Source organism: Echiichthys vipera (assembly GCF_963691815.1).
Source record: "Echiichthys vipera genome assembly, chromosome: 13".
NCBI classification, from domain to species: domain Eukaryota; kingdom Metazoa; phylum Chordata; class Actinopteri; order Perciformes; family Trachinidae; genus Echiichthys; species Echiichthys vipera.
Window position 1 is genome coordinate 14,161,245 of NC_139838.1, and position 20,268 is coordinate 14,181,512.

A 20,268-nucleotide genomic window follows, 5' to 3' on the forward strand; every position below is an offset into this window, starting at 1 on the left:
TCGCAATAGGTCCTGCGTTTCCAAATTTATCAATATAACTGTCACATAACTGCCCTTAATGTATGTATTCCTCTACAGTGTGATACAGGATATAAAAGAACGTAATGAACTGCAACATTTTAGAGACATAATCCAGTGTTCATTTACTAATTGGTCATCTGTCCGTAATTAGATGAGAAATGCCCACCATAGATTTACAGTACCAAGCCTGTCTTGTTCCGAGAAACAAAGGAAGTCAGTGCTTGATGTAGACATACTGTATATGAGGAAGGTTATGGGAAGATTTAAACAACTCGTAAAAAATATTCAATATCATAAACACACACACAAAATACCTAATGGAGTTGAATAAACAATGAAATCGTTTTTACCTTTAGGCTTATTGCACATCATACCACAGAAACGTAGATTCACAGGTAACTAGAGAGCCTCAGTTGTCATGGACCCATAGAGCTGGGTCTGTCTGACGTCCCTGCCTGAGTTATAGGGAAGGTTTCCTTTGCTACTGTACTCTATGAAGGACTTGTTGGGTCTATGTAAATCATAAATAAGTCATAGAGTGCGGTCTATACCTAGTTTGTAAAGTGTCCTGAGATATCTTTTGTTATGATTTGGCACTATAAATAAAATTGAATTGAATACTAGCAGTAAATGTGCAAATACATTTCGTCATAATGTGGTGGTGCCTTGTAAATAACATAATATCAACTGATGATACTGAGTCTGTGATACAGTATCATGAACGGTTAATGGAAATATGAATCCGATAAGAATAAAAGAGATGCCAGTTACAGTTGTCAGTCACTGCTCTTGTTTGTGATAGCAGATTTTGGCTTTAGGATTCATTCAGCTCAGTACTACACATTTTGAATTGTTGTCACGTTGTAAATGGCATTGTGTATTATATCACGCTGTCATGAAAGTATTTATGACAAAGTGAACATACCAGCTGTAGTAAGGTTTTTTATTATATATTTATCATTTAGTTAAGAGAGAGTTGCTGCCTTGGGTAAAGGAGATATGTGAGCGCATGTATAATGGAGCATGAGATGGACAGCCAGATTGATGCCCTGCCACAGTGTTCCATGTACTCTTGTAATAACATGGCAACTGAGGCTCTCTAGTTACTTGTGAATCTACGTTCCTGTAGCACTGGTCATGAGCTTTGAGTTGGTATCTGAAAGAGTTAACATTCAGAGGGAGCTCAGCGATTGCTGAGTTTGGTGCCACTGGACCTGAACACAGATTGACGGTGGAAAATGGATGGATTAGGAATTGAGATCATTTTATTTTATGGCAATTCTTATACATCACTGTTTCCCCATTTTGCAATGCGTGTGTATAATGTGTGGTGCTCTTTATTTTAAAAAAAAAGCTAAATAAAATAATTTCTGTCTTTGCAGAGGAGTTCATTGTGGCAGCTCAGAGGTTCGGCCAGGTGACACCTATGGAAGTCGACATCCTTTTTCAGCTGGCTGACCTGTCAGAGCCACGTGGGTAAGACGGACACACACACAAGCCCACACACAAAAAAAGAGAAAAAAGTCACGCAGAAATCATGCTAGCTTTGATTTAATACCTCAATTTTGATAATGTTTTGGGTAAAACTTGCTTTTCTGCATTTACATCTAGTCTAGGGTTGGATGATATAATCTCTGAGGAAATAATCATTTGTAATGTAGATGTCATGGCAAAGCAGGTATAGGCATTCATTCTATGTTTTACTGAGAACAAGCAAATACATTTAGAAAATTGTGCATCTGTAATGGAGGAATATCATCTCACAACTGAATACTACTAATACTTAATTTGTAAGAATTCAGTTAGTAAGGGAGTTGCGGGGAGTAAGACTATCCTACACTTGCCCCCCAAAAGTGCACCTTTAGCCCCAGGGACCATAGCTCAGAGAGACGAGCCTTTTCTTCCTTCTCAAACTTCTCTGCAAAGGATCAAAAGAATCAGACATGACTACATCAGTGCCAGAGAATCCTCTTTCAGTCCAAAACCAATCCAATCTCCCATTTATCTTTAAAAAGGGCAATTCCAGCCCCTATGATCCGTGGCACACAACAACTGTATGCGTTTCACATTCCCCCACTTCCTTTGCGTCTGCCGCGCGGCCCAACCAGTGCACTCATAATTCCTAACCCCGGCCTGAGACACCACCTGATTATTATTTCTGGGCAATGGGATACTTTAATAGCTCTCTCCACTCCCCTTGATTGGAGATGCGAGAGATAATAGCCCCAATATTCAGAGGAGAAGGGTGGGTTGAGGGGGGGATTTGGCGTTCCCCCCTCCCTCAGCCTGGGAAATCCGGGACCGCCATAGAGATGCAATGGAAAGACTCAGAAAGGCAGTAGTTTTACATCCAAAGGTTAAATATCTATGTTGTACTTGGATGAAGGGATAAAGGAGTGGGAGTTGTCAGTTCCTATAGATCGGTTGTCTCACTCAATCATGCCAAGCACAGGCCTGGATTTTTGGATGCCACAGTATTTTCACATGGAATGATGGCGAAGTATCCGTAAACTTTGAGTAACTTCAGAGTGACGGATCGTGCTTTCAAAGGTCATGGACTTGGTGATGCATTGATGAAATATCATATTCCTCTGAGAGTTTTTACAACAGTTGGAGGTTACTTGAAACCTCTCACTCTCTCCATTCTCTCTCCTCATCCAGACGTGTTGGTTTAGTGGACATTGAGCAGATTGCTCCGCTGGAGGAAGGCGCCCTGCCCTACAACTTGGCTGAGGTCCAGAGACAGGTACAGAATATGAAGACTTGTTGATGTGCTTGGTTTCCTCTTCCACACTGGCAGCTCTTTTTTGTCTTAGTACATTCTCAAAGGCTAGATATCACCATGCAAAGGACTAAGATTTACATCAACATCATGATTTGTGATTTTTGGCATGGATTACCCAACTGATTCATTGAGACATTGTTTTAGAGTAACATGTAAGTGAAAGAAAAAAGAGACAGATCCAAACCATTTTTGTCAGATAAAGCGGAAAGCTTGCCCCCAGAATCTGCCAGTGTTCGTCAACCCTGCTCATTTTCAAAAGTTCATACCACAGTTCAGACCAAGATGTGTCCAAGAAACTTCCCATCGCAGACTTCAACTTAAAGAGACTTTCTCAGGAGAGAAAACACTGCTAGACCTCTCCCTGACATGTGGTTGATGTCTTAAAAAACATGCAGACAAAACTCAAAAATCTTGAGAAATAAAGACAAGCAGAGCCATCCTCAAGGCCTAATGAAACTCAAACATGCTTCATGTTGCAAATGATAGCTGTGAATAGCCTTTGCAGCAGCTAACATGAGCAATTTGTAATGAAGAAGAGGAAGAAGGACACATGGACAGCCAGCCAGATGAGCAGAGAACTTTTTTCCTTGTGTGTTTGGTCTGTTTGGTCAGAGTTGTGTTGCCTGGTGGGTTCCAGCGCTACAGTGAAGGCTTGGCCAGGCCATATTGGAGCAGGCGGGGGCCAAAGGGGAGAAAGCAAAGGGGCCCAGCACTACACAGACGCCAGTCCCACCACAATGAGCCACTTTAGGCCCTTGTGGTTTGGCCTCAGGGGCTGACCGCCAGCTAGCTGGAGCTCTCTCTCTCTTCATCTCTTGCTAGTTCTCTCCATTTCCTTTTTTGATCTACTTCTCTCTCCCTCGCTCTTATTTCTTTACATATTTGTCGGCTCGACTTTTCTCCCTTTAAATCCTGTTAACTTGTTCCCTCTTTCTCCCTCAAACATCCTGACAGTTGCCAAGTTTCACCAGTCCTCAGGCAGACAGAGCTGAGGAGGATTGTAGAAGTGGAGAAGGTTTGAGACATTTGGGCAGGAAGAAACCTCTGGGGATGAACTGTAGAGGGGGGGAGGTCAATCTGACAGGTGGACCGGTTCTAGAGACTCCCATCCCCCCCCCCTCTCTCTCTCACACACACACACACACACACACACACACACACACACACACACTCACAGTCACACACAGACACACACACACACACACACACACACAGACACGCACATTCATACAACACTCCACCCCCCTCTCCAGACAAGGCAACAGGTACCTCAGGTGGAGGGGGAAGTGTGGCTAATGATCGCTAACCCAAGTCAGCCAAAAGAAAAATTGCAACCAGTGGAAATAAAGATGATCAAATATGCCAACAGATGGTATAAGCTTTGCATATATGCCTAGTTCAGGTAGAGAATAATAATAAATTGAATATAGCTATTTGAAAGACGTAATTATACATTAGCTGTAAAGGTAAACTATTTTTTGGTATATTTAATATACACTATACATTTGATGGTACAATGGTCCAAATTATATATTCTACTTAAAATTGTTACCTTATCAGCCAGGACAGAAGAGAGCTACATAAAACCTAAAAAGCTCAATATCTTCTGTATTCCATTAAAATGTCATTTATGCTATCTTCTACTTTCGAATTTGACAAACTGACAATTTGTACCACTGATTTACCACCTGATCTTACTCAAGACTTATTTAAATAGTCCTGAAATGATCTAGGTATATGAGCCGATTAGTTCATCAACAAAAAATAAATTGACTGGCTTGGCTTTTCCTTTACCATTTTCTGGCATTACATAATCTAAGGAAATAGTAAATTAATGGTAAAAATGAACACGTTAATTTGTAGTCACCAGTCCCAGCCTGGTCAGATGCGTACTTGAACTGATGAAGCCTCTTTGATGAGAGGTGAAACGTCTTCCTAGACAAATAACAAAGTCCAGCTGCTTTTGACTGAAATTGCTTTGGGGATTAATTGGTAAAGAAAATTAATGCAAAAAAAAGTGTGGCCCTGGTTTCATCATAATGTTACATTACAGGTATTTCATAATCAAATACTGCCTTTAACACATATTGAGACATGTTTTGTATTAGTGTAATATAACTTTATTTAGTTAAAACATTTACTTACTCATAAATTCAAGTAAACACTCTGTGTTTTGTCTGCATAGTTTTATTAATTAACCATTATACTGTTTATCTATGTCCATCATGAAATTGAGACAAAACACTATAGAGCAGATGTGACAAATGATTGATTTTATAGCCTGTAATGTAGCTTGCAGAGCAGTGGAAATATGTGTAATAACGTGTAGCGTGCAGCGTTTTAAATAAGAAACGGAATCAAAATGTTTGTGGATTGGTACAGAAAAATCAACGGCAGTGGCTTGTCTTGTGACATGTCTCATTTGTCGTGTCCCGCTTCTGCACTAATGGCTTCATTGTCTCTTTCCCGCTGTGTGAGCAGCAGTTGGGCAGTGACGTCTCCCGCCCCATCGTCATCCAGATGGCAGAGTCGGCCTACAGGTTCACCCTTGGCTCAGTGGCAGGGGGTAAGAGTCACGCCCCATTGGCTTGCTGCATACCTTCACCCCACCACCCATCCGCCCACCTACCTGCTTGCGTGTCTACCTTCCCCCCACCGCCCTCACCCTCTGCTATCTTCATAAGAAAAGGGTGAGAGAGAGAGGACAATGGCCCTTCTATTGCCCTTTCCTTTGCTTACAAGAGCAACGGTTGCTCCACTCCTCTCCTTGTTTTTCTCTCTCTCTCTTTCCCGCTCTTTACCATCCCTCTGTCTCGCTCTGTCCTGTCTCTAGCCTCTCTGCGTGCCATGGGAAAATCCTCCTGTGTGGTGGGTCTTTTGTACCTGTATGACTGATCAGAAGAGGGAAGATGAGGGTGGGGTAAAGGGTGGTGCCTAGGCCTTGTGTTTGGCTTCAGACTCCCCACTGTTTTTCTACTCATTCTCCTCCACCCTTCCCTCATTCCTCCTCCCTCTATCCCATGGGAGACAGCTTAATAACGAGGTATGGGTCTGCCATCCCTTCTTCTCTCTCGGCCTCTCTCTAATTAAGTCTGTCGCCTTGGGTCGGTTCTTTTTGTTTGTGTCCGTCTGACGGGCCGAGGACACTGGGACTCAAAACACTTCAACGCTTTCTTAACATTAACCCCACAGACTTCCCTCTGCCTCCTCCACCTTTTCCTCCTCTTCCACTTAAAGGGTCGGCTCACCCAAATTACAAGGACATATTTTCACACCTATCGCCAGTCATATTTAGCAAAATACCTGTTTTTTTTTTGTAGTTTTCCACCCCAATATAATCTGGGTGAGTGGAATTTAGTCTGCAGTGCTCAAGCTTTATAAAGCAGTCCCATATTCTTAATCTACACCTCTTGTACTTCTTTCTGTAAAGTTTGCTTGTTCACTTATTCAGACTTCCAATTTGCATCAGCAAGCTCTCATACTTGTCATGACAACCTGATGAGTGCTTCCTGTTCATGGCGCGTGTTCCTGAGATTTTGTTTCATTCATGAGTGAACCATTTTTCTTTAGATCACCAGTTGCACTTCACACAGGTCATTCCTAATCCTTTGAAAAAAGGCAGATTAAGACCTTTTCACACATGCACTTATAACTAACTTAACCCTGCGAGTTTTGTGGTACAAAGTCAAATTCAATTCAAAGAACTTTATTTTTGTCAGGCACATACATACAACACATACGTCAACAATAGTCAGTAATCAAGTACGAGAATAAATAAATTCTTAAAAGCTAAACCCTGTGGCTAGGGGTAGAGGTGTAGGTAGGGAGAGAATAGATTGTTAGTTGTGGGAAGGTGAAATAGGTTGAAGTCTGGAGTGATTGGTTGGGTTGGCCGGCATAGGGCGTATGTAATGTATGTCTGATTGAGTTGATGTCTGAATAGAGCTGGTCATTGTGCAGAGAATTTACAGCAATGTTGATGATATTTCAGTCATGGCATGCATTACTGAAATGTCATCAACATTGCCGTGAATTAGTGAAATCAGGGTCAAGAAGACAGCAACCGAAATGAGTAACTGGAGAGACAATGATTATATATATATATTATATTGTCCAGAGTTCATATGAGAAAACGACTATCATCAAATACGATATGACTCTAACAACACATCATCTTTTTACTGCTACTCAACCAAGCATTTTTTTTATTTTTTTTATATTACTGTTGTCTTCACTTGTAAAACACAAAGATATCAGCACAGGGATGGGATACAATGCTGGTTAACGCAGGGGGAAGACAACAGTAAACCACTTCAGTGAATATGTGTATTTAAATAAATAAACAGCACCCTTATAACATGTAATGAGCATCTAAATAATATATATATATATATATTTTAATTCTCTGTAGCTGTGGGTGCCACAGCAGTGTACCCCATTGATCTGGTGAAGACACGTATGCAAAACCAGAGGAGCAGTGGCTCCCTGGTGGGAGAACTCATGTACAAGAACAGCTTCGACTGCTTCAAGAAGGTGGTGCGCTATGAGAGCGTCTTCGGCCTTTACCGAGGTCAGTATGCATGCACACAAAGTTAAACCTGCATTATGCTTTATCATGTAATGCCAAATATCTACATACTGTTAGAGGTTGTTGCAAACTGTGCAGTTGATACAATCTTTAAGCACTGTCCTGTATTAATAGCGCAGCAGCTACTATAGCTTAAATGTGCTGAAGTGTTTACTATACAGTCGAGATCTTTCTTCTAATCTTCTCGAAAACGCTGCAACTAGAGTATTTTTAAGATCATATTGGTTACCATGACAATGCTAGAGAGCGGTGTACCAAGTAGAATATGTGTTAATTATATATGTTATTAAGTCACAGTTAAAATAAATTGGCCAAAATCCATCCACAAATTTGTATTTACAGGCAGTGAGAGAAATCCGCAAAACAGGTTTTGAAGACAAAAGAGCTGTCATGTGAGAGAAGAAAGAAGAAGCAAGTAGTAGGCACAATAAAAGTGAAGAGAAGGAAGAGGAGATGAGAGGAGAAGAAAAGTGTAGGGTGGACAGGAGGGCTGTGTGAGTTCACCTCTCTGTTGACCTGTCTCCTTTGAAGTGATTACCGGCTGGCTGGGGACTTTCAGAGCAGGACAATAAATGTCACACGCAAGGCCACATACCTTTAGACCTGTGTCACAGTGTGGTGATGTCGCATGTCTGGACCTACACACACTGATTCAGACACAGCAGACGCACAAGTATGTAAGCAATGCACACACGGACATGCAGGCGACTACTTGGACATTCAGGTACGCACATACCAAGGCACAAAATCGCTAATGACTACCTGCCCTGTCTTCAGAAGCTGGGTTTAGGGTGTCTATGTCAGTATTGTTGGGGTCGGATTGATGAAGGACCGAAAAAAAATTTCCCCTGGAAGAGTGGCGTGGCCTTTTTAAATCCCATGATTCTGATTGACAGCACCGGGATCCCGAGAGGAAACATGAATGCTTGAATTTCTGTGGGAACACAAAGGCCATCAAGAGTGGAATGGCTTCACAGACATAGAGACAGACAGGTCTGGCTCCAGATAGATGGCTAGACAGGTATCCTGACAGTTAAACTGTAGTTGTATGTAATATATATATTGAAAGTGCCTCCACTGAAAACCTCATAGAAAGTATGCTGAGCGAAGAATGTTGAACCAGCAGCACTAAATGGTCACAATTACTAATGTAGCATAATGCCGGGATCGCTCAAAAACACAAAACAAGAAACAGGAGCATCTTTTTATGGTAATGATTTAGCCAAAATACATTTCCCATGTCTTGTTGTGTGTGTGTGTGTGTGCATGTACTGTATACTCGTTGTTTAGAAGAAAGCATTTAGGGAGAAAATAATTCACAAATGATTTTGGTTTGTTTTTTATGAGGTCCAGGCAGGTCCTTTCGCCAAGCTCCAAATTGAGTATATGATTATGTATTGTGTGTGTGTATGTGTGTGCGCGTGTGTGGCCTCACAACACAAACTACTGTAGATCATTTACAGCGTTTGTTACTTTAAGGAAATGTGTGTGTGTGTGTGTGCGTGTGTTTGTGTCTATGTTTCTTGCCTTAGGGCTGGGTAGGGGGCCAAGTTTCATTGTGCTCTGTTGTGATTATTTTGTTTATTTTTATCCTGCTCTGGGTTGTAATTGAGGTCTGCGTAAACTTTTGGTTGGTTTGTTTTATACTCTTGCCCTTTTTTCCTATTCTGGGAAGCAGTTTCTCTTCATCCTCTCTTTACCCCTTCTTCCTCTCTCTCTCTACTCTGATGTCCCCACACTCCACATCAATAGATTTCATTAGCGTCTGGAGGATCTTGCAGGGTCGGACGCATGCAGCGGGAAGCCACACATCATGTGGAGTGTGTGGAAGTGGTACATGTATGCATGTGTATGTGTGTGAGTGAGTAGGGGTACCACAGCGCTCTTTTTTTCTAATCATCTTGTCGTTTTCTAATGATAGGTCTCGTACCACAGCTACTGGGTGTGGCGCCCGAGAAAGCCATAAAGCTTACAGTAAGTCACTGCGTTAGAAAGTGCATAGACATATGGCTGCACATTCACACAGAAACATATCCATGAGTTTCCTCATTTGCTTCAATCTTTTGAACAGGTGTTATATTATGTGACACACATAACATACAAATACAGTTGAAAGATGTGAATAATAACCCACTGTTGGTTGCAAGCACGTAACATGGTTTATTCTGTACATTTTCTACATTTTCGGGTCCTACTTAAAACATCGTACACTGTATATGGACTGCAAACTCATGTTCCACCATACCAACTTAAAAGTGAGGCTCCTTTGCCTGATATTATAACCCTTGTGTTTTCAGGTGAATGACTTTGTGCGAGGAAAGACCAGGCAGAAAGATGGTACAGTCCCGCTGGCAGCTGAGATCCTGGCCGGTGGATGTGTAAGTATCTACTCAACTGTTGATAACGTACTTGCTTAGTTGAAAGTAAAGTGGATGTATAACTAGGTCAGTGGTAACAACCTGGACAGAATTTAAGGCCGATTGACTATTGAGTGTTACATCCAGGGGCCTTTTTTTGTAAAAAGTAAGATGTCAAAATTACTTTTGATTATAAAGCAGGTTGAAGTGCTACATAAACTGTGACTTTTTTTACGAGCCGTCAGCTAAATTTATGTACAGTATATAGGTTGAAAGTGCTGCTACAGTGCCATTACATCAGTCATTCTGCAGCTACAACGATAATGCACACTGTGACACGGAGAGCCAGAAATGCCGACCAATCAGAGCAGACTTGGCTTTCTCAGGAGGGGGACTAAAAAGAAAGGCGCCAAAAGCTGAATACAAGTATATTCAGACAGATTGTATGAGAAAAATAATGCGTTTTAATATAACAGCATGTAAACATGTTCTAGTTCGGGGCAGCTGGTGGCTCAGCATTCAGCAAAGAGGCTGAAGGTCCTTGAGGTAGCCGCCGCAGGTTCTTCTCCGACCTGCAGCCCTTTGCTGCATGTCTCCCTCTCTCTCTCACCCCATTTCATATCTGCCCTTTGTAATAAAAAGGCTATATTCTAGTTCAAACCTGAAATACAAGTATGAACCCGAAAATGAGTATAAAATGGGACCATTTAAAATATAGAATTGAAATGGAGAAAGAAAAAGTTATTAAAAAGCGCAAATGTTTTCGCTGTCTTTACAAAGGGTGATTTTCATATTTGAAATTAAACCATACTTGACACAGACTATTATGTAAGTATGGTGTCTGGTTCTAGATGGGATTTCTGAATGACTAAAACAGGTGTGCTGAGATTTTTTTCTTAATTAAGCAAGAATGTGTAATCACACCTAGCAGTCACATGTCTTCTCCAAGGTTAAGGTTCTTCTCAGTTCGGCGCTCAGTCTCTGAAAACCCGGTATGTTGGTATGAATATGGCCACAGATATTCAGCATGTTTGCAACAGTGTGCAAATAGTTCACTCAAATACAGTCAACATTACATATTTCAGTGTTCACCTTTTTTTCCCCATAAAAGCTCAAACTCTTTATCAACCCGGCTCTTCAAGATGCACTGTGCTGAAATGATGCTGTACAGTACACAGACAGTGTATACAGCACTAAGGCAGCATACATATCCTAACTATGTTTACCTGTTTTTTGAGAGCCGCCCCTCTGACAGTTGAACGGACAGACATGGACCTGTTTGGAGTCCAGAAGTCACTGTTTGTTGATGGAAAGTGTAAAGATCACACATGAAAGAGAAAATGGGCATACTGTACATGCTCGCAGGAGTGCACGCATGTATGACAAACAGAAGAGCATACAGGTGCACGGGAAAACCACACGCACACACTTACAGGGAGGAGATGAAGATTGACAGTGGCTGCTACCTGAGACCCCTACCACTCTGTTACCTGCTCCCCTCCCATCACAGGTTTTGATCACTGAGCTGTCACAGTCTACCCCCAATGCACACACACACACACACACACAGACACAGACACACACACACACACACACACACACACACACACACACACACACACACGCCTTGAGTCCGTCAAGGCCGGCAGCTTTACCCTGAGCAAATGAAAGAAGGTCTTTCACTCAACCCTCTTTTGATGCTGATCACTAAAGCAAAGTATTTCAGGATACACAAGTCATTATGGGTTTAGCTCCACTCGGGCACATTCAATTGACCTTATTAGTTCTAAGAATATGTTTGAAGAAAGGTTTTAGCATGGTACATTTGCTGTAAATTTGAGTGATTTTGTTTTGTGACGGAGACAAAAAAAATAAAAATGTATAGTAACCACAGGAAAGCATATATACTGAAGAAATGTTCTGCACTGTACTGGGTGTGAAAAGTAGTGGTTGCCTTTTTTTTATACAACCCATATGGATTCAGAAGCAAAACTATAACAGATGCACAGGCAGAGGAGAGGAGAGGATAAATGTAGAGGAGAGGAGTGTAGATGGATGGATTTTTCCTCTTTTCCTCCGTGAGCTGTCGTGACAGCTCCTTTCATCCTGGCTGAGGCCCCGGTGTTAGTGCTGGCACTGCACTCTGCCTGCCACTTTATCTTGCACACACACACACACACACACACACACACACACACACACACACACACACACACACACACACACACACACACACACACACACACACACACACACACACACACACAGACGTCGAACCCTCCTGAACCCTGTGTTAGTGAGGCTCCAGCCGCAGCACATGAAATCTGTTTATATCATTTGGTAGCTGTGAAAGTGTTGGTTTGGACCACAGTGTCGCCCTCAGGTCCACAGTCTATAAAGAAAAAAGACAGAAAGAGAGAAAGGCTGAGAGAACAGGGGAGCAGTAATGTGATGTCATTCGCTTTCCATGTCATAAACTTGCCTCAAAGCATCTTTATCTCCTCCTTTATCAATGTGCTGTTCTGCCTCATGCATTTCTCTGCCCCATTCGTCTTTTCTTGCTTGTGTTATTCCTCTTTAACACGCTCCTGTTCTCTTCTCACCTTTCCTCTCCTCACCTCCTCCTCTTGCTCCCTCTAAACCCATGGCTCAGCACCATTAAGCTCCAGCACAGGTTGCCAGTTTCTAATAATTTTTTTGGTAAGAAAAGGTTGCTCCGTTGACTGAGCTGGCTGGATGCTTATCTGGCAGTTACTGGCCTGCATTTTAGGACTAAAGTTACACAAAATACTTACTGGGTCATTGCTGAGACGGGGGTGAGACAGAGTCAAAATACAGTAATACTTTGTTCGTGTTCATTGTGAATGTAGCACAGTTTGCATGGTCGGTTTAAGTCTTTGTAATGAGTTGCTTATTCAGGCCTGAATTATGAATACATTATCAGAGAATCTAATACACACCCACACACGCTCAGATCTGCACCCAGATCTAGCATAACTTGTGTTAAGTACAAATTAATTGTTATTTATGGATAGCAGCTTATGTAGCTAGTGGCTGGCATACGTATTTGTGTTGGCGAGGTTCCTCAAACTTTACTAAGCTGTTGGTATGCTCTCTGAATCTCACACACACACACACACACACACACACACACACAGACACACACAAACACACCTAGCCAGGAGCTGCGATGCGTGCATAAGGTGCTGACGTCCCAGGTTTCTAAGGATCACCTTGCCTTGTAATTACCTGGGAATCATCACTGAGCCGCCGATGCTGTCACTCCATAATCACAACCCTCAACCTCTCTACCTCAACCTCGACCTTCCCTCACTTCTCTAGTTTTGACTTCTCCTCTCCTGTTTCTGTCTCAACATCTTCCCCTCTCTCTCATTAGCTCACTTTGTTTATTTGTCTGATCCTCTTGTTTCTGTTCGCCTCCCTCTCTAGTCCTGGATTCTCAGAGATTTTCCAGTTATTTTCTGTGCTTAAGTAGGAACGTAGCATGGTGAAGTGCACAAAAAGCTCTGCACTGTCATTCCTTTTATCTCATGTTGTCAGGTCTAATTGTCAGCTCATCTCTCTGAACAATGTTGTTGTTTACTATCCTTGAGTAAACGGCATCTCCATCTCCAGTCTCATTAGTATCCAATTGAAGCAGCCACCACTTCTAGGGACCAGAGCCAATAGCCTCTCGATGCTCACGTTATTAGCCAGCATGTAATCAACTAGGTTATTTCCATAAAACAAGTCATAAAGAGTTAGCTGTGAGATGTAACAGCTTTAGAGCTGCAGCCCTCCTGCTATGCACAGCCTCTCGTTGAGTGTGGAAGGGAAGCTGTAGCCCACTATATTCTGTGTTATTTAAAAAAAAAGTGGCTGCACACACCTTCAATGAGACTATTATGATCTCTGTCTCTCCCTCCTCCCTCACTTCTCCTAGGCAATATATATGGTAACACTTAAAACTGAGGGAAATTGAGCAAAAAGAGCCCATGTTGCAGATTGGAGCTTGATGCCTTCCCGTAAGGCAGGAGGCGACAAGCACAATCCATCATTCATAACGAAGGGACTGAAGGCGGAGGAGAAAAGGAGAGAAACAACAACAAACAGACCAGGCCTATTTAAGATAGAAACGGTGCCATGGCAACCGATTGCTATCTTATTGCGATGTGCCGCCCATTTGCGTGTCGCTACAGTAACTACTGGCAACCTTAGCAAGAGAGAGAGAATATTAGGGAAGATGAGGGAGATCGTTTGAGAGAAGGTCAAAGCAAGAAAGGGAGAGAGACAAAGAGAGGGAAACAGTTAGTCAGAAAATCGAGTCAGAAAAAGACCACTTACGCCCAATATAAATGTTCAAACAGTGTAAACATTTCTCAGTATCAAGAAGCCTTCTGGAAATGCCGTCATGTTTCCCGAGACTAGACACAGTTAACCATTTGTCTCGCCGTAACTCTACCACAGCAGCTACATCTTATACTTTGTAAGCCCTGCCGACCTGAAAGGTAAAACAAAAAAAAAACTGGTCTGAACTTGTTATAGTATTGTTGCCCTCACAAGTACAGGTTTGGAAAATGGTGTGAAGTGAGAGGTTAGAGAGAAGAAAAAAAAAGAAGTCAGAGTCCCCGCAGGGTCCGTGTGATGAAGACAAACAGCTGACAGATTTCCTGGTACTCTCCTCCTCCCCACATGTTTGTTTTGCAGCCGGTTGCTGAGGCAGCACTATTGTTAAGTTGCATCAATTGCTGCAATTGAAGCAAGATAACAGTTACTTTTTCAATCTTGATTGTATTATACTGTCTTTTTTTTTAATTCAATCAGCGTGTTATATTAAAAATGAACACTTTGTCTTTAGAGGAACTCAGACAACACATTTGAAATCGTAATAGCCAATATATTAAAGTGTTTAACTTTAAGTATTCAATTCACATCTCTTTTCTTGATCTGTTCTTCCAGGCTGGTGGCTCCCAGGTGATCTTCACCAACCCCCTGGAGATCGTAAAAATCCGTCTGCAGGTGGCAGGAGAGATTACCACTGGGCCAAGGGTCAGCGCCCTGTCCGTCATCAGGGACCTTGGCTTCTTTGGGCTTTACAAGGTGAGAAACATTGTTTGGGTCAGAGGTGCATGTACAGTACACATGTCGGAACCTCGAATCATTCTTCAAGTGTGTTTTTTGATACTTTCACAGTATTTTAATGCCGGTTGTCTATTTTGGTGTCATCTGCTTGCATCTAACGGAGAATACAGAATTTTAGCTTGTGAATGTATTGTAACTGCGATGTTTATAGAATGTACATTGAAGAAATATGTAAATTATATATGAGTGCAGAATGAAGCGTAGCATAATCCTACAAAGCAGCAAACTAGGATGCTAAAATACTAAAATTCTGTGAATGAATATGATATTCTCAGTTCTCTCTGATATTTTTGGCTCAAGTCACAATAAGATCAGAGAGTAGAGTTTAATAATTCTGGTAATTTAGAGATGGACAAAATGTCCTCCTCATCACACAGTAACTTTCACCTACCATCAACGCCATAATCCCATAGGAAATCTGTTGGTTTCATGTCAGTCTGTAATCCTGCCCCAGAAACACACAAAACAAATTTTTAATTGTAAGCATGTTGCTCATTAATTTCTGTCCCAGATGGGATGGTGTGAGATGGACTAGTAGGAATATTAACTATGAATCAATCCTTAGGTCGAAGAAAGGAACTCAGTAGTTTAAAGTCATGCCACTACAGATATTTCTGATTACTTTGATGATAAAACTTGTGCAAAGTAGACATAACTTGAAACTGAAACTTACGTTTCTTTAATTGAGAGGCACAATGGTGGAGGAAGCCCACAGGCATATTTTATATAATGCTGAAGTCAAGTTAGACGTCCAGTATCCATTCCATTCTATTGTCATCAGCCTCACAATTTCACAGCAATTAAGTTATTTCTCACTACTGTTATGACTAAATCGTGTGTGATATTTCTATTAACTATTGTACGGTTATACATTACTTTACCTCCACAATTCCATGTGGTTTTCAAGATTAAGAAAAGACACAATTCATGCAAAAAGCTGTATTTAACCTTAATTGCCATAATTGGTATTTTTCAATTGTAAAGGGCTAAAAATGACTAATGTACTAATTGAACATATTAAAGTTGTATGATATTATGCACTCGACGCATTGTAAAGCAAGCGTGAAAGACATTAGCAAGATTAGCAGCTTAACTGAAAAGACAAGGACATTAGCCCTCTGGGTAAAACAGAGCAGCTCTAATTAAATTACATAAATAAGTCCCAATGGATCTCGGCAGGGGACATTCTGCTTCAACTGTAAACACAATCAAGTGTGAAAATGTCAGTCTCATACCTGTGGCTGTATTAATTTGCAAGTAAGTTGACGGCACTTGTGTTGTCAAATTCTAAGTAGAAAACTATTTTTCAATGATGATCTAGCTTTCCTCAGACAGGACTTTGATTTTGACAGTCTGCTGGTTATTTACTACACTGGCCCTTATCACTCTGTGTGTCCTGGGTTTGTCTGTGTGGCTTTCTTTCTGTCTGCTGATGTGACCACCTGTCAGCACGGACGACTTCTATGTAAAACTTTTGGTTCTTTTAATAAGGCTGTAACAGAGTGCGGCGTCTCCTCTTGTCTCCGTCTACCTGCCTCTCGTTCCTCTGTTCGCCGCTAGTAATTTATGAGTATGTTGAAGTGTGTGTCCACATAGATACTGTCTCCATCCAACTGTCTGTGTGAACGCTGCTCAATGCTGCATTACCCATATGAGTGTGTAAATGTGCGCATGTTAGTGCACATACTTTATTGTGTTTGTCTCCTAGTCCATGCATAGAGGGGAGACAAAGTGCATGGGGAAAGAAGTAGCGGTGGTGGTGGTGGTGGTGGTGGTTGTGGAGGGGAAGAGGGGAGGAGACGAGCTCCAGCCTGCAAGCCCCAGACGGGCTGGCTCCGGAGGGGCTGCACCCAGGCACAGAGCTGCCTTTGTCAGGGTAATTATCCTGACGCTCACCCTACGCTGGTGGAGCTACTGGTTGGTAGGGTGGCTAACGCACTAGCGCCACCATTCATCAGTGGGGGAAAGTTGTCAGTGTAGGAATATCCAACCAGACGTTTCATGTTTATGGACTTTTTGTATTTCAGTTAAATCAGAGGCATCTCCTTACTTAACTGAGTCGTTTCATTTCATCTTCTGTACACACATTCTGAGCCACCACTCTGCCAGTGCATTACCCAACCCAACACCATTACCCTGATATTAAGGCTTCTAGTCCCAGTCCCTGTGACGCTGCTTGTCTGTCCTGCCTCGATAGAATCTCCCAGCTTTCAGCAGCTGCTCGGGCCCCAGTCAGCCAGCAGGAGGGACAGGCAGACAAGAAGTGCCAGAGGAAACAGAGGGAAAGAGATAGCCTAGGTATCCGCCAATCCTCTCTCTGTTTGTGTCTGTGTGTGTGTAGGAACCAAAGGATTATCCCGTAGGAGTTAAATGAAGCCTCTCCAAATCAGGGAGACCCTGCCCAGCTCTTTAAACGCCTTCTGTTGTCTGTAGTTGCTGTATCTCAAAGGTGGCAGCGGGCCAACAGGCATGAACTATAGCAGGAAACTCAATAGGTTTGATGATATAGTGTTGTTTACAGTGGCAGACAAGGAGTCATCTTCGTTAGCCAGTCTGTGTTTCTCTGCTTTTCCCCCACTCATTTTTTTTTTTTTCCCTGTCAGCTTTGCCTCCAGAGCTGCCTCCCTCACCTGCTGCTAAGGACACAGAGCGTTTGCATATGGAGATACATGATTTGTTTGGCATGTTGCGGTCGATATTTCACTCTGCTATAAGACTTCCAAGAGTCTTTTGGGAGTAGTTTCTTTGGCGGTAACATCAGTTGATGCTTGAATATCTGTTTTGGGAACACACAGTAGTTGTATATTGTGGCTAGCAAAAAAACAAAACAATCTATCTCTACAGACCCAGGCCAGAAGTCAAGGTTTGAATCCCATGAGCCCTATCACTTCTTCTCTGCACTCCTCTCTGTTTATACTCGTCTTTGTTTTCCCTTTCTGAGAATTCAACTTTTAATATATATGACCCAAATGTCCTCTGACTGTCTTTCACTAGGGTTCCAAGGCCTGTTTCCTTCGGGATATCCCCTTCTCAGCCATCTACTTCCCCTGTTACGCCCACCTAAAGGCTTACTTCAGTGACGAGGACGGAAGGATAGGGCCAGCCAAGATGCTGTTTGCTGGAGCGCTGGCAGGTAAAAAGCTTCAGCCGTTATACTTCAAGTTTAGAGGTAAAGGTCAATTTTAAGTAGACAGATAACATAAACAAAGCTGTGCAAGAATTGTACCCAAGAGATCCTGGACTAAAAATCAAATACATCTATGTGTGCTTTCTGGAATCGGTAGTGTCATTCATCTGGTGCTGTTGAGACCGTATGTAGTGAGTAAACATCATTCATTTTGTGCATCCAGCACTATGGAGGTTTAAAGGTCCCATATTGTGCTAATTTTCAGGTTCATACTTGAAGCATGCTTACATGCTTTAATGTTCAAAAAAACATGTTATTTTCTCATACTGAAACACTCCATTTTAGCGCCTGCCTCTTTAAGCCCCTCTCTCGACAAAAGCCCAGTCCGCTCGGATTGGTCAGCATTTCTGGTTCTTTTGCCTTTGCGTTTTCTTACTCTCTAGACATTACTATCATTATGAATGAATCTCATGATGCCAGGCGCAATCAACAATCTCATATTGCACGTTAAAAGTTAATCTTTTTAGAGTGTGTCCATAACTTGAAACACAGTGTTTTGTCTTGTAAAATAATTTGACCATTCATAGTGAGCCAAAAAAGCTTCAGTCTCTGAGGCAATGTGTAGAGCACTGAAGTTAATGAAAATCTGTAGTCTGGTCCACTTTTGAACAAAGTGTGAGAGCAGGTCTCACTCTCCACGGGCCGCAGTAACAGTAGCAGAGCTCAGAGTTTGGAAGCCAGGCAGCCTCTGACCGCAGGCTCCATGGCGGTAGCTGCTAATTAGAGCACTGCTCAGTGATTGGGGACTGGGGTTTTGGAGCTCAGCAGCAGGGAAGCGCCTCAGATGCCTGCCAACCAGGCCATCAGGGAAGCCTTCCAACCCTAATACATTGGACATGCACATATACACATGAAGGGAAAAGCACAAACATGCTTGTGCATACTTTATGCATGTTCACCTTGCAAGAATGCAAGAGTCCTGTCTGTACTGTAGGTTAGTCATAACAGCGAGCAAAGAGGCCAAGAAGACCAACATCCCCTGAGGACTTAACGACTTTATCCTCTGCATGAAAATATGATCCCAAGCAAAGTTTTAAAATTGGATTTATCCCTTAAGTAAACACTAATAACAGGGCAGCACCCCTCTGCCATGTTAAAAGACTTAAGGACATTTGCATAAAATACTTAATATTTGTTTTGAATCCTCAGAGATGTGTCAGCAGCACTCTCTTTTTGACACAGAGGCATAGCACAACATGGAAAAATCATAAATCCTGCCTCCCTCCTCCATTTTTTCTCTGGTTTCTCACCACAAGACTGGCAGCCACGGCCCACAGACTCCGAGCTGAAACGAGCCTCATGATTTCTTTATTTTTTTCGTTACTTCGACACATTTATCATCCCTCTTTCACATGTATTTATCAGCGGTTATGGCATTCTGGCAATTAGTGTTTTACAGTCAGCACAGGAAATTGAATTACACGCTCAGTTTGCACAGAATTATTTAGCTAGTCATTACTCTGGTCTGTGAAGAACATAGTGTTGGTCATCTCTAACTTGCATTAGCTCTGTATGTGAGAAAGACTTATGGAGTCAATGTGTGGCCGTATTCGCTACGAGGTGTAAAGAGCATCCGTGTTTTTAAATCTTTCGTAGGGCCGGGTGCAGTGCATCGCTACTTTTAGGCAGCCACCGAATTGCATCCATAGCATCGTGCGTTGTCATTCAATGCTAAATTCCAATACCTAAGGAGTCAATCTCATCAGAATCAGTGAGCCAATAAGCATGCACCATGCTTGTAGCAAGATCTAATGCTGGTGATTGGCTGTCTAACGTTCAGTAGAGGCATGCTGGAAAGACACTACGTTACACACAGAGTCGAGGCTCACAAGTGTGTTTTTGCTTTTTGTATTTTAGAGAAAAGAAAATCTCATTGGCTGACAAAATCTGACTGTTTTCTGCTTTTCTCTGTTTTATATCAGTGTTGAGGGTACCCTGTGGAGTCTTTGACCATTATTCTCAAAATGGAGCAAGTTGTTTTTACGAATGGGTCCTTTTATGTATAGCGTGCATAAGAACACACACATAATAATAATAATAATACATCAAATGAATATAGCGCTTTTGCAGGTGCTCAAAGACGCTTTGACAAGAGCAACAAAACAAAGCACAAGCACGGGGGGCAACAAGATTCACATCCTGGCATTACTTTAAAGCTTTTCTGGCTGCAGTCAAGAAACGCAGCAAA

At 42.2% G+C, this 20,268-nt stretch overlaps 1 protein-coding gene across 1 annotated transcript in view; it reads left to right on the forward strand.

Annotated features, from left to right (window-relative positions):
- The window catches only part of slc25a13 (solute carrier family 25 member 13), a gene marked incomplete at both ends in the record, with an annotated part of 47,833 nt that overhangs the window by 22,998 nt on the left and 4,567 nt on the right, over positions 1–20,268 (forward strand). The window contains 8 exons of the mRNA XM_083926016.1: positions 1,404–1,497; positions 2,683–2,767; positions 5,285–5,372; positions 7,218–7,376; positions 9,316–9,368; positions 9,692–9,772; positions 14,711–14,851; positions 17,888–18,026. Coding sequence (XP_083782142.1) covers positions 1,404–1,497; positions 2,683–2,767; positions 5,285–5,372; positions 7,218–7,376; positions 9,316–9,368; positions 9,692–9,772; positions 14,711–14,851; positions 17,888–18,026 — 840 coding nt within the window. The remainder of the gene's footprint in view (positions 1–1,403; positions 1,498–2,682; positions 2,768–5,284; positions 5,373–7,217; positions 7,377–9,315; positions 9,369–9,691; positions 9,773–14,710; positions 14,852–17,887; positions 18,027–20,268) is intronic.